This window comes from Melanotaenia boesemani, chromosome 19 (genome assembly GCF_017639745.1).
Source record: "Melanotaenia boesemani isolate fMelBoe1 chromosome 19, fMelBoe1.pri, whole genome shotgun sequence".
Classification (NCBI taxonomy): Eukaryota; Metazoa; Chordata; class Actinopteri; order Atheriniformes; family Melanotaeniidae; genus Melanotaenia; species Melanotaenia boesemani.
This window is the reverse complement of record NC_055700.1, coordinates 11,478,342-11,491,101: the sequence shown is the minus strand read 5'-3', so window position 1 is coordinate 11,491,101 and position 12,760 is coordinate 11,478,342. Positions and strand designations below refer to the sequence as shown.

Sequence of the window (12,760 nt, the reverse complement as noted above, 5' to 3'; positions counted from 1 at the left end):
AAACCACTAGAAAGGTGACATATTAGGGCAAATGTACCATTTGTGCATCACTGAAGCCCTGTGTTAGTTTTGGCAGCAAGATTTTCTCCAGAGTTCCCTCAGCCAGCTGATGGCTGCTGTTGCTGCCCCACACATACACCATGACTGCATCACTCTCAGTGCCAGGAGTCGCTGCTTCGGTGCTGCACGAGCACAGGCAGTAAGATGCCAAGTTACATACCTGTTAAAGTAGAAGAGGGTATGATTTGAAGGAAAGTGTTAGAGGTCTTTTTGTTGTCAATATGTACTATATGCTGCTAAGCTGCCTTTTACCTCCTCAAACAAGCAGAGAGCTGCCTGGGAGAGTCGACAAAGTCCATCTGCATCTTTTGTAAGCACCTGAGTGTTGACAGCATCCCCGCGAAAACCCTATGAAAAATCATTTATTTTTATCCTTCAGCAAAGGATGTGTTCACTGTGAAGATAGACTTAGTCTCTGGAGATATTATGTGGTTTTGGATTTTGAGACAGACATATCACTGCATTAACAAGCAGGATGAAGTCAACAAAGAAAAAGAAGAAGAGACTTGGCTCTATGCGGATGTACTAGTTAGGAAGTGGTTGTGGTCCAATTATTCCTTTCATCAAAAACAAATCTAGATCTAGACTGTTCTTCAAAGCTGTGTGGTCCTTCATTTGGTTTTTTTTCAGTTCTTAAGTAGGATATGCCTATAAAATCACTGCACTATGAAAAGTAGTACACTTTGGCATCTACACAAGAAAAAAGTAACATAAAAATAACATATATACTTGCAACAGTCAATTCTAGTTGTCATTTGTGTGGAAAAATTGCAAAGCTGATTAGGATGACTCGATACACATATTAGGGCAGGAAGACTGGCTCAGTCTTAATCCTCATTTGCAGACTTATGCATCTCCCAAGCTTCAAATGAATCTGTTCATATATACAGTACAGTATGGGCACTCCTGATCAAAACCTCTGCCACTGCACATAGATGAGTGAGTAGAGAATGAACTGATAGCTAATACAAGAATTTAAAGGTAAAATATTGTTCTCAACATTCTGAGCAACATTTGTGGAATACATTTATTTAGTATTTTAGTATTGTATCTTTTAAAGATGTGTGTGTGTGTGGGGGGGGGGGGGGGTCATTTTGATAATTGGAAATTTGAAAACCGATGTTTTCATTATCAATACATTTACAAAATAATAAAAAAATGATTTAATCTGATGTTATGTTCTGTTAAGTTCAAACAGATATGTGAAACATTTAACAGGAAATATGAAAAAAAAATCAAAAATTAGCACAGGGAGTTCAATAGATGCTCCTAATAGTCTGTAATGTATACAGTAGTACTGCATTATAATGACAGTAATGGCAAAAAGAAGATTACTTCAAACACAATAAGTCTGAATACAAAGAGAAGGTAACATACCGAATATTGCTTCATTTGTAGAAGTGTTTGCTGAATGACATCAAAACCTACACCAGCTGACTGCTGGGAGCTTAATGAAGAGGAGGAAGACAGAATACAGGTGGGGGAGGACATGGAAGCAGCTAAAGCTACCTCCACCCACTCCAGCAGAAACTTCAGAGAGCCTCTCTGCATGGCCAGGCCCAGCAGCAGCTCCAGCGCTAGTCTCCGTCCAGTCGGGTCTGCCCCACCACTCCCACTGCTCACTGATGTCTTCTTTAGGAAATCAGCCACTTGTGCTAGGCAGTCCAAACCCACTGATGGGATCTTATTCTCATTAGCAAGAGAAAGTGGAGGCAGTGAAGCCAGGACAGAGGATGCTGTGGCAAGCACATCATTGCAAAGCACAGACTCCGGATGAACAGAAGCTGCATATCTCCAGTTCTGCTGCAGTAATGAGAAGAGTAGACTCAAACCCGTCCTCACACCCATTTCTATCAGAACATCTGTACCTGACTTGATTTTGCATGCTCCCCCTGGCAGGCAAGGTTCTGAGGCCAGCTCAACTTGCCCACGCTCAGCCCCACTGTCTGTGGACTGGGATGGCAGCTGCATGCAGAATTTGTCATGGTACTTGCTGTGAAGTGCGTAGTAGATCCTCTGTAGAACTACCAGCCTGTGGTGGAGCCCCAGGGTGTAGGAGGTTTGTGTCAGCATACGGTGAGCCAGCCATCGTTGACTATGGAGCAGGGACGACAGATACTCTTCCTTCTCCACCGATGCGCTGGAATCACACTCAAAGTCTGGCAGCCGTGGGCCAACAAGTTCTTGGACAGGTTGGGCCAGAGTCACCACTTCCTTGTTGTAAAGGAGCTTATTGTAGAGCACAGCAGCACCATGTCTCCTGGCTGTCTGTACACTATCTTCTGCAGCCCAGGAGCTATTGAAGTGCTCCTGCCACTTCAGCAACACATGGGTTTGACAAGGCACCATGTCTGTGCATTATCTGCACTCTATTGCATACCTGAAAAACAAACAGTAAGATAATTAAATAAGGGTTTAATCTGAATTGGCAGATTTATAAAATTCACACAAATTAATCCCTCCTACTTGATTGACAATGCAATAACTCAACTGTGTCATTAATTTATAGTAAATATTTGCTGCTGAAAGATCATGCTATAAAGTGTTTTCCTGCTAAGTATATTCAGTGTGAAGGTGTCAGGTTTCTCTTTTGTCTTGGCAATTTACTAGCTTACAGCAGGTTACATCTGGGCTAATGCCACAGGCCCAGTGGGTATCCATTAAATAGGTCAGCTCACCCCTTGATAACAGCTAACACACCCACACTAATGAGAAGAATTATGTCTCTCAAGTTATTATGCTACAGCATAAAGGCATGTAGATGCCTTATCATGACTTAATTTACAGGTGGTAAACTATGAGTTTACCACCTGTTGTGTTATGCAGTCCCAAGTTGTTAGTCTGCAGTTGGTTCTATTTTCTAACACAATAAAGAACAAATCTGCCACTGATATTTAGGAGATACACTATATTATAAGTTTTCTATATGGCAGTACTTAACATGCTAATTATCAAACACATCTCATATAAAATTGGTACAATGTTTATTATTTGGTTAAAATAAGATGGTTCTTGACTTCTTTTTTACCACTCTCTCAGAGACAGAAACTAATAAGTCCCCAAAAAAATACTTATTTTTTCCCTTTTTACTGACTACCAAGGAAGTTATGAAGTTAAAGAATATAGATTTGCATGAATAGTTTTAACCAGGGAGTGGAATGTTCGAAAGTAGAACTTCAAATGTTTGATGTTTATTCTGATAGGGATCTAAATCTAAGACTTTTTATTATTAATATTTTTTTTTTTAATTCAGCCTAGGCAGTAAGCAGCCTTGCTTTGAGTTATACTTCTCTCATTTTCATATTTTGTGTAATCTGACTTTTGTAACATTTGATATAATGACTCCTCCAATGTTAAGTATCTATTAGGTTTAAGGTTACAAAATGTAGTAATAACAAAAGTGTATGACGAAACAAATATATTATTAAAAACTTTGTTTCTATCATTATGCAATCACTGGATTTTACTAACCTTAGAAAGAACCACTTTCATTTATTAGTACGGGAGGTCTTTTTATTTGGGATAATTATATTAGCACTATAGCACATACATTAAGGAAGAATATTGTTCAGTGGCTATCTAGATGAAGACTTTGAAGGAATCAGTGGTTGTGTTGCCAGGTCCAAACAATATAAAATAGATCTGGTTATTTGTTACAGTCACAAGATCTGGCAAAACTAGATCAGTATGCAAGATGATTGCAATCTTCAACTTAACCACTAGATGTCAGTAATTGCTTCACAATGTTCCTTTGAATAACAGCAAAACATTGTAATCGCAATCAGAAATTGCAAGTAAATTAAGGGTGAGTGTCAAAATGGAGAATTGACTTTTCCCTTTTGCATTATAGATAATTAAATCAAAAATCATGCAACTTAACTGTAAAGATGTAATATGACCGTCACAATATGCATGTAAACATTTATTTGGGATCATGGGAACACTGGATTTATAACGTTCTCATGATATACTAAAGCATATCCACATCAAAATCTTATGAACAAAATAGTTCAGTAGCTTTAACATCCCTTTTAGTTGTGTTAGAAATATATTCATTATGATCTTCTGAAATATTACTTGGTTCTAAATACATTTCTAGTTCCTGTGGTATAATTAACCTTCTTGCCAAATAAACATAAATGAGATTAAAAATAACCGCTGAATATAATAAAAACGATGCTAGATTCTAAAGGAAATCTCCACACTAAAAGTTGACTCCTGCTTGCTATAATTAAAACCTGTAACAAAACATGAAGCACTATTTGTAAGAGAATGCAATTCACATGCTGCTAAACATGTGAGCATGCCAATTTGATCATAGACCAAAGTCACAGAGCGTCATCTCTCTCTCTTGCCATGCCTGAGGATTGCAGGGCTATATGGTTTCCACCAGACCAAAAATAACAGCAAGCATTGATATAGTAGTGGGTTCAACAGTCAGACAACCACTTGCAAGAAAAATAAAACAGAAATATAAAGTGCAAGCATGGCTGATAACAACCTCTCTCTCTCTATTTTTCATTCATTTTTTTTATTAAGCATCTGTTTTCAGACTCAGTGTAACAAATATCACTTCATCAGAGTATTTAGACTTTGGATATACAAAAGCACATTCATTAATACAAAACAAAAACTGCTGTCAACATTTCATATTAAGCTAAATTAATGACTGAAATATATCATTAGAAGAAATTTAAATTGTATTGATCATACCTAAAAACATCAATGATACTGATTCATCAAAACAGCAACTGCAGTACTGCATTATTTAACTGGATAATAAGTTTCCTTTCCCTTCAAGTTATTAAATGTTTCTGTAAAGACATTGAAATTAATTAACAGCTCAGTGTCACATGTCTTCATATTGTTTTGTTCAATAGCCTCCTAGAAAATGTAAAAAGATGCTCAACGTCTAAGAAGATAGAACACCAAAGAGCACATGGGATCATATCCTGATGAGACTGGATTTGGATCAATTGCTGAGCCCTTATTCACCATCCACTTTGACCGATGACAGATGAGGTGATTCTGGCTCCTGTACGCCCATAATTTGGTGCAAAGAGATGAGACCCCACAGACTGACTGACCTGAGGCCAGCTGGAGGAGACAAGGCTGTAAAGTCATCCAGGATGAACTGGAAGAAGTTACTGGGTTAATCAGAGGACGGTTTGGATGCTGTTGCCAGGACAACCACGTCCACATAAGCATTTATACTATGAGTGCGGGGATGGCTGTCAAAAACCAGCAATGGACAGATGATATCAAATCGTATTAGTTTCATAATATGTGTCTGGCATAAATCTAGTTATCTTGTTTAAAAAAAAAGACAGTGGACTAAAAGCTCATTTTCGACCCTAATTACATGTTGTCAGGCAATGGGCATCCAGTCTAATGACCAGCCAGATAAGTTATTTAATTTATTTACGACATCCTCTAGAGGGGCGACAGCATCTGCTTTCTTACTTTGCAGCGTTTGTCAGAAATTGTAATCTTAACGATTCATGGCTGACATCTCCTTCTTGGCTCTAGCTTGATGCCTACACCAGCACGAACGATTTAATATGTAAATGTGAAGGCAGACTGCGCCATGTCATTCCCAACGACCGGTATTATTATGCATTTGCAGTGACAGCTGAGCTAACACTGGCTGCAGTGCAGTCGCTAGTCTACTCCATAGCTGTCAAAACCGACCAAGCCCCTCCGCTTGACAGCTCACGGCAAAACAGCTTCGTGTCCCGTTAACGTCGTATAAGTTACACATTTACAAGTCTGTCATAAAAATTAGAAAGGCCACAGGCATGTAAGTTACCTTGACAGGAAAGCTCCGTAGATGTATGGTTTGCGTTACCTGTCCCGTCCCAGTGAGGTCTCCCTTGGACACAAATATCATGTCAGCCTTCTCCTCATTCCCTTTCTTCTTCGTTGGTGTTTGAGACACCGACGGCAACGAATGTGGGAGCACACAGTTAGCGCCACGGTGTGTATCGGAGTGATTAGCTTTGCCTTTTTTTCTCTCTTTCCCCACAACTTTATTGAACAACATATGTACAGCAAAAGAGTTATTTTCTAAAGTCATCTAGATCTGTCAAGTCAAGGTACACACTGGCAAAAAAAAAAAAAAAAAAGACAATCACAACCACAAAGAAAAACACCAAAGAAAACGTAAAGGCGCACATAAGAGTGTGACAATTTTAAAAATAAGATGATATCACAAAAATGTAGGTGTCATATGATTTAAAGGAAGACAACTCTGGCTGTCTGACCTAAAAAAAACTCTTTAAGGGTAATTTTAAAAGAATGTGTTTTAATATTCAGAAAAACAAGAAGTGTATTAACTTCACATCTTTGAGATATTAATTTGTTAAGAAGGTATGTTGCAGATACTATTGTCTAATGAGTTTTTTTTTTTTTTTTTTTTTTTTTTACTTTAGGAGTAATGGAGCAAGGGAAACAGAATGAGAAGGTCTTTCTCTTTAAGAATGATTTTATCTCCAAGAAAACACAAAGTGAAATACTTAAAACCCTTTTATTTAAAGACATTGCTGTTGGTTCATTTTTGTACATCAAATAAACAGCACCAACTTTTAGGTTAACCAAAGAGGCTTTTACTTAAAATAATTGCAAAAAGCTTTGAACTTTGCATCATGTGCAATGAAGAGACAGGAACATATTTCCATGTTTTGTCATAATCTTGTTTTTTTTTAATGGCAAATGGAACTGAGAAACCTCCAGTAATATTCATATTGCCCCTGTCAGCCACAGCTTTTGTTATCATTAGGTTTAGGTGGTATATCAAGGTCAGTATCAAATTAATCAAAATTGAGGATTGTTATATAATCTCACATTTTTAAGGATGTGAAGTCAGACCAGATGCTTTTGAGGGAGAAAAAAGGGATGCTTGATGTGCTCTCCAAATCAGTGTGAGAAAAATATATGTTCACTCTTACCAGGATCAGCAATATGCTGGAAAATTATATATTTAGATGGCGAAGATCTAACGTCCACAACCATTTCTTATAGTTATGTGATTTGATGATTTGTTTGCAATTTGTACTCTTCTCAAAAGTAGGGTACTATATTTTTGTATTGCTATTCCATGAAATGAAAATCAAAACACATTTTCTTGCTTGGGCTTCAAAAAGCCAATATGATCATGGCAGTGTGTGCAAATGGTTGTTATATAGGCTATATAAAAAAAAAAACAGCATAATATTAACATTTCAGTTCATTTAATCCTTTTTTTTTACTCTGTTGTCTGATAAATATAACTTATAGTCTATTATTTAAAAAAAAAAGCTTACAATGTGTTCGTCCTCTGTTTTAGTAGGTATAAAGATTTTGTGTAGCACATGTAATGCAATTGCAATGCAATGCAAGTGAATAGTTCAGTCACTTCAGTCATCACAAACCTGGTGCCATTGGAGGTTAGTGGTGGGGTGGGGTCCTTTACTCAGACAAAAACAAACCAAAGATAACTTGTGACATCAGGTCACACAAACTTCAGTTCCTGGATGGCTGTTCAGAGTTAATCCCACTTCCAAGCCGGATTTCTAAAAGGGGGACTGACTGACAAAAAAAATAGACAACACCGGAATGAGGAAATTGACGAAGCAAACCACGTGCAAAACAAAGTTGTTCATTGCTGATAACTACAGAGCCTGGTGAACCGCAGGTCAGTCCTCTCAAGTCTTACAGGAGACCACTTGTGTCTTGCCTCTTACAGCAACAGACCGCGCATAAGGACGGCACCCATCTTCCACCAGCTCTCGGCAAATTCCCTGCATCAAGTGATGTCTTTTCTACTCCTCACAGTGCTGTCCTCACTTATAGTGCGCGATGCTGAGACTTGGAGCGCCAATGCAAAGTATGCGGTGAACTGCCCCGACAGATGCATCACGGAGCGGTGCAGCGGGACGCAGCGGTGCACAAGGACGGTCCTGGATGACTGCGGCTGTTGCCAGGTGTGCGCAGCAGGCAGAGGAGAGCACTGCTACCGCACTGTGTCGGGGATGCATGGGGTGAAGTGCGGACCTGGGTTATTCTGCGAGTTCTACAAGGATGAAGACGATTATGGAGACGAATACGGAATCTGCAAAGGTATGTTCACATTAGATAACCTGCTCTTACTGTATGCTGCATTACAGTGACGCTCTCTTGCATGAGTTTCAGCTATTTGGCCTATGTGTTGCTTTATGAAATAGCTAAAAACAAACATATCCATTGCTTATCGATTCCCATCTGCAGGCATAGTTCAGTTACACATTGACTCGATGATTATCCTTTTATCATGGGAGACTTGGGAATTTAGACATTTAAGCGTCAGTGCTGCTGCAGTGTCCACCTGCAGTTTTTCTTCTTGCTATACTCGAAATGACAAAGTTTTCTTTCTTTACAGACTGTCCATACGGAACCTATGGGGTTGAGTGTCGTAAGACATGCAACTGTAAAGGGGGCATCTGTGACAGGGAGACTGGAGCTTGTCTCACCCTTTCATTCTTTGCCAAAATCGCCAGCAAGCTTAAGGCTGAACCACAAACAGGTAAAAAAAAAAAAAAAGAATCACCCAAGTAGGAAATTATCAGAGGGATGTGAAGAATCACATGATTTATCCTACTGATTAAATAAGCTTCTAAAAAAAAAGACATTTTATTTAAACAGCTGCATAAACTGAAGGATTAATGAACATTTCTCTTGTTTTGTCAGGAGGTGATGTGGGATCTGGAGAAGTGAACTCTGCACAGAGCACAGACCAGCGCACAGGCAGATCTTCAACTCCAAAGAAGCTCAATCCTCGCTGACAACTGCTTTAAAAAAAAGCTGTTCAGTGTAAATGTAGCATTAACTTATAAATTAACTGAAAACTATATTTTATTATGTTAAAAGATTTTAAACAAAGAAACATTTTTAACAGCTGTTATAAAATTTATTTTGTTTGTTTGGTTCTTGTTTAGCACCATCATCTTTATGTTATTCTGTTTAAATGTTCTTTGTTCTTATATTTCTGGACAGTTTCAGCTTGCTTTAATGTCTTCATGTGCCTTCATATTGTGCTGAATGAGATTAAATGCAAAAGGACCTTAAATGCATCTGGCATTGACCCCTTTTAATTCCAAATAATGATCTTTTTGTACTGCACAAGTGAACAGCCAACAAGGACAATGCAGACAATATCATGTATGGCACACCAGCCCATGTAGAGAATGCTCTTGCAATAAAGCCAAAATTTTCACTGACTTTTATCATTTCATTGCTTAATTCATCCATAAACTGATCAACATATTAGTATCTACAGGAAAGACATAATCTAAGATGACATACGATAAAACACTGAGCTGTGTTAGCAGTTATGTATTGCTTTGTAATGATTATAATTTAGGCAGCTGCAGAAGCTAATGTTATGTAAGTGTTATAGGTCCTCATGTTACATTTAGATGCCTTTTCAGTCATTTTATTTTAATGATAAACAAGGAGGACATATTTCTAAACTGACTTTCTATAATTTAAGTTTAGAAATGAAAAAAAAAGAAAAATAGAAAATAAATTCAATGCAATTCATACAACTCCCAATCATGTTTTTCATTCTACACTGCATGCACCAGGCTTTTTCACTCAGACTCAGACATGAATATTTTCAGGAGATTCTCTTTCTCTCTCTAAATTTCTGTTGCACTGGCAGACAATTCTCATTTACATTACATTTAAAATAGGCCTTTGGAGCAGTGCAAATATGTTAAGTAGTTTGGAGAGAAGTTTGTCTTTTAAGAAGAGCGAATTCCTGCCTTATCTTGATTCCCATGACAAGATGACATGAAATATCGAAACAGGAGCAGAAACAGACATTAATACTGCTGAGAACTTTTCAGGAACCCTTCACCCTGAAATTGTGGAATGCCCTACTTTCTTAGGAGTCTACAAATAGGAAAAAACTTGTTGTTCCCATGCAAGAAAAAGAAGAAGAAGAAGAAAAAAAGGAGAATTACTGTACTCTCATTAATGGGAAAATACTTCAAAAGAGCTTAAAAAAGAGCTCAGAGAGCCCATATATGTGAAGTGCCTTGAGATAACTTTGTTGTAAATTTCTGCCACAAAAATAAAGCTGATCTGAAGTGAATGTAAAATCACTGTGGGAGAGGGTTTGAAATAAAGTTTCTCGGATACTGAACTAAAATATAGCACTCACATCAATCAAAATGAGAACAATAGTCAAATGGTTTAAATTTTAAGTACTTGAAGTTTGAAGCTTTTTTTTTATTTACTTATGTTTTTTTATTTGTTTGTTTTGAGAAATTTGTGTTTAATTTGTTGTTGTGTTTTCTGGGACAGATTTTTCTGAAAACAGCTGACCTGACCTGATATAAACTATTTGATCCATTCAATATTGTATGACTGGACAAATACAAAGAAAAATATCTCATAGTAGGTTAGAGAGTAGATTTTCTGAAAATTATACCACTGTTAAGACTGATAAGATCCTAGTTAATTGTTGTTTAATTACAGTGAAACACGCTGTGTTATAATTATAGATGTATCCATAGTAGGGGGTTGGTGAAAATAACATTGTTTGATTGTTTTAAAATAAGAAATTAAAATGAATGACCTAGCTATGAGTCTGTGATTAAGCTGAACATATGCAAACAGTGTAGTATCAGCTTACAAAATATCATCCAGCAGTTTTATAATCAAAGGTGATTAATAAAAATAAATAAATAGATAAATAAAAAATGGCAAACATCTTTAACAAATTTTCTAAATAATTTTCCCCCTGCTATAAATATCTTATATTAAGCTCACCTCTGACTCTTTGTGGTACAAAACTGTTTTCCAGTATTCAGGCTGTTTATTTCCTGTGCTTCCTGACACCTGTGAAAATGGCCCTTCTTCCTGTTGTTGTTGTGTCTGCCCAGGACAGGAATTTAAAAGCAACATTTTTTTTTTTTTTTTTTTTTTTGTAAGTTACACTCCAAAAGCTTGGAAGTTAAATGTGACACAACAGCACAGACTCTTTCTGACATTCAAGACTTAGAGGGCACTTCTTATCCACTGTATTATCACTTTAATGAAAATTTGACATGCAAATGTCAAGAAGTCCCTGAGCGATATGTTTACAAAGGGTCCATAAAAAGCACCTATAAAACAGAAAGAAAAGAAAATGTAGGTATTCTATGTCACATACTAAATATTTATTTTATCAAAATATCACTGAAATTAATTACCTCAAAAAACATTTTGGACTTTTTTTTAGATCTATAATTGCAAACTAAATCACAAACTTAAATATGAAATTAAGTAGAATCTGACAAAATATCTGGTATTCTTGTTTAACAATTAACCTACATCAAAAGTATTTAGGATGAAAATCCCCTCAAAAATGTTAATTACACCAGAAATGGAGAAGGTGCTCAGATTATGCATTTAAGCAAATGGAAATAAGTAAATCTAACAAATGCTGTAAAGATTCTTAGTTATCAGCTATAAACTTATATCTGCATTTAAATTTCTATTTTAAAGTGACTGTACAAGATGAGTGTCAATATACATATATACAAGTTGAAGTGTCTATTATAAAATATGGCATGATTTATAATGATGCATTTCTTATTTTGGGGGGGATTTAAATGGTTATTGTATTAATCCTGAAATCTTTGGCTTTATTTGAATGAGCCACCTTGGATATTATTTCTCAAATAGCAGCAGACAAGGGACACATGGAAATTAAGAAATAAAGTTTAAATGCCAACAAAATAAATAAATAAATAAATAGAAAAGTAAATAATTATTTTCCACCACAGTGGAAAGTGCTAGTATTTATTTTATTGTTTTTTGCTTCTTATATTGTGTTGTTAAATTGGATCTAGACTGAGTTTATGCCACGACATTTAGAACATATCTAATTTTATTAAGTTCAGATTGGGTATGGTCAAATTTAAAGTGACTTTTGGTTATGTTAACAGGATTTAAACCAACATAGCATAAGATTGTTTGGATGAGACCCTGTCTTACATGTGAAATATTGAACATGGTTTATGTCATTTATATTCTTTTGCTTAGGACTGAGTAGACTGGATTACATCCATCATCACCGTCCAACTATCCAATGGCCTTTATACCAGATTTAAAAGAAATGTCTAAAAAAGATTAAAGTGGTTTTAGGTCATATTAGAATTGGTTTAGATTGTATTAGACTAGTTCCATTCATATAAAAATAGACTTGTTTCAGAGATTAAATAGCAATCTTGCAAGAATTATAAACTAACTTGCATAACTTGTGCATCACTGTCATTTGAAGTGAATTACTATATCATATCTTTTTATTTCTTGAGTTTTTCTTGTTGAGTATATGTAGCAGAACACATTAATTTCCTCTAAACTAAAATAGAAAAGAATAAAAAAATATCCTTAATACTGTACATAGATGTTCTTAGGGACAATACTTAAAGTAAACATATACTTTCCATCACTGTAAGAATAAAGCTCCTCAGTCAGAGGCCAAGGTAACACACACATAGACACACACTCACTTGGTGATGCAGACAGGTATGGAAGCAGGCTGTGAATGAGGACAGGAGTGTTTCTAAGTGGTCAGGCTCGAATGTTCCTCTCACTCCCCTGAGAACGCACAGGTCCCGCAACCAAACAAAGGACCCTGGAAAATAACAGGAAAGAGTTGGTGAGAAAAACCCTTTATCTGACTCCCTGAACA

At 36.5% G+C, this 12,760-nt stretch overlaps 2 protein-coding genes across 3 annotated transcripts in view; one reads left to right on the top strand and one right to left on the bottom strand.

Moving 5' to 3' along the window:
- The window catches only part of LOC121629901 (probable E3 ubiquitin-protein ligase HERC1), a 43,462-nt gene extending 37,515 nt beyond the window's left edge, over nucleotides 1-5,947 (bottom strand). For both annotated transcript variants that reach the window (XM_041969807.1, XM_041969806.1), the window contains exons 1-4: nucleotides 5,870-5,947; nucleotides 1,438-2,440; nucleotides 313-408; nucleotides 38-220 (exon numbers count right to left, since the gene is read on the bottom strand). In XM_041969807.1, the coding sequence (XP_041825741.1) occupies nucleotides 38-220; nucleotides 313-408; nucleotides 1,438-2,409 (1,251 nt within the window). In that variant the 5' untranslated portion in view covers nucleotides 2,410-2,440; nucleotides 5,870-5,947. The remainder of the gene's footprint in view (nucleotides 1-37; nucleotides 221-312; nucleotides 409-1,437; nucleotides 2,441-5,869) is intronic.
- A 1,648-nt stretch (nucleotides 5,948-7,595) lies between these two features.
- Nucleotides 7,596-9,293, top strand: esm1 (endothelial cell-specific molecule 1). The gene is made up of 3 exons (XM_041970251.1): nucleotides 7,596-8,157; nucleotides 8,456-8,599; nucleotides 8,764-9,293. Exons 1-3 carry the CDS (start codon nucleotides 7,851-7,853, stop codon nucleotides 8,856-8,858), a joined length of 546 nt encoding a protein of 181 aa, XP_041826185.1. The 5' UTR covers nucleotides 7,596-7,850; the 3' UTR covers nucleotides 8,859-9,293.
- Nucleotides 9,294-12,760: the final 3,467 nt, after the last annotated feature.

Bases quoted from the DNA above. Each gene is read 5' to 3' on its own strand.
- esm1 (XM_041970251.1), top strand. From the start codon at position 7,851: ATGTCTTTTCTACTCCTCACAGTGCTGTCCTCACTTATAGTGCGCGAT. The intron at 8,158-8,455 runs GTATGTTCACAT...CTTTCTTTACAG, and splicing joins CGAATACGGAATCTGCAAAG to ACTGTCCATACGGAACCTAT. The intron at 8,600-8,763 runs GTAAAAAAAAAA...TTGTTTTGTCAG, and splicing joins TAAGGCTGAACCACAAACAG to GAGGTGATGTGGGATCTGGA.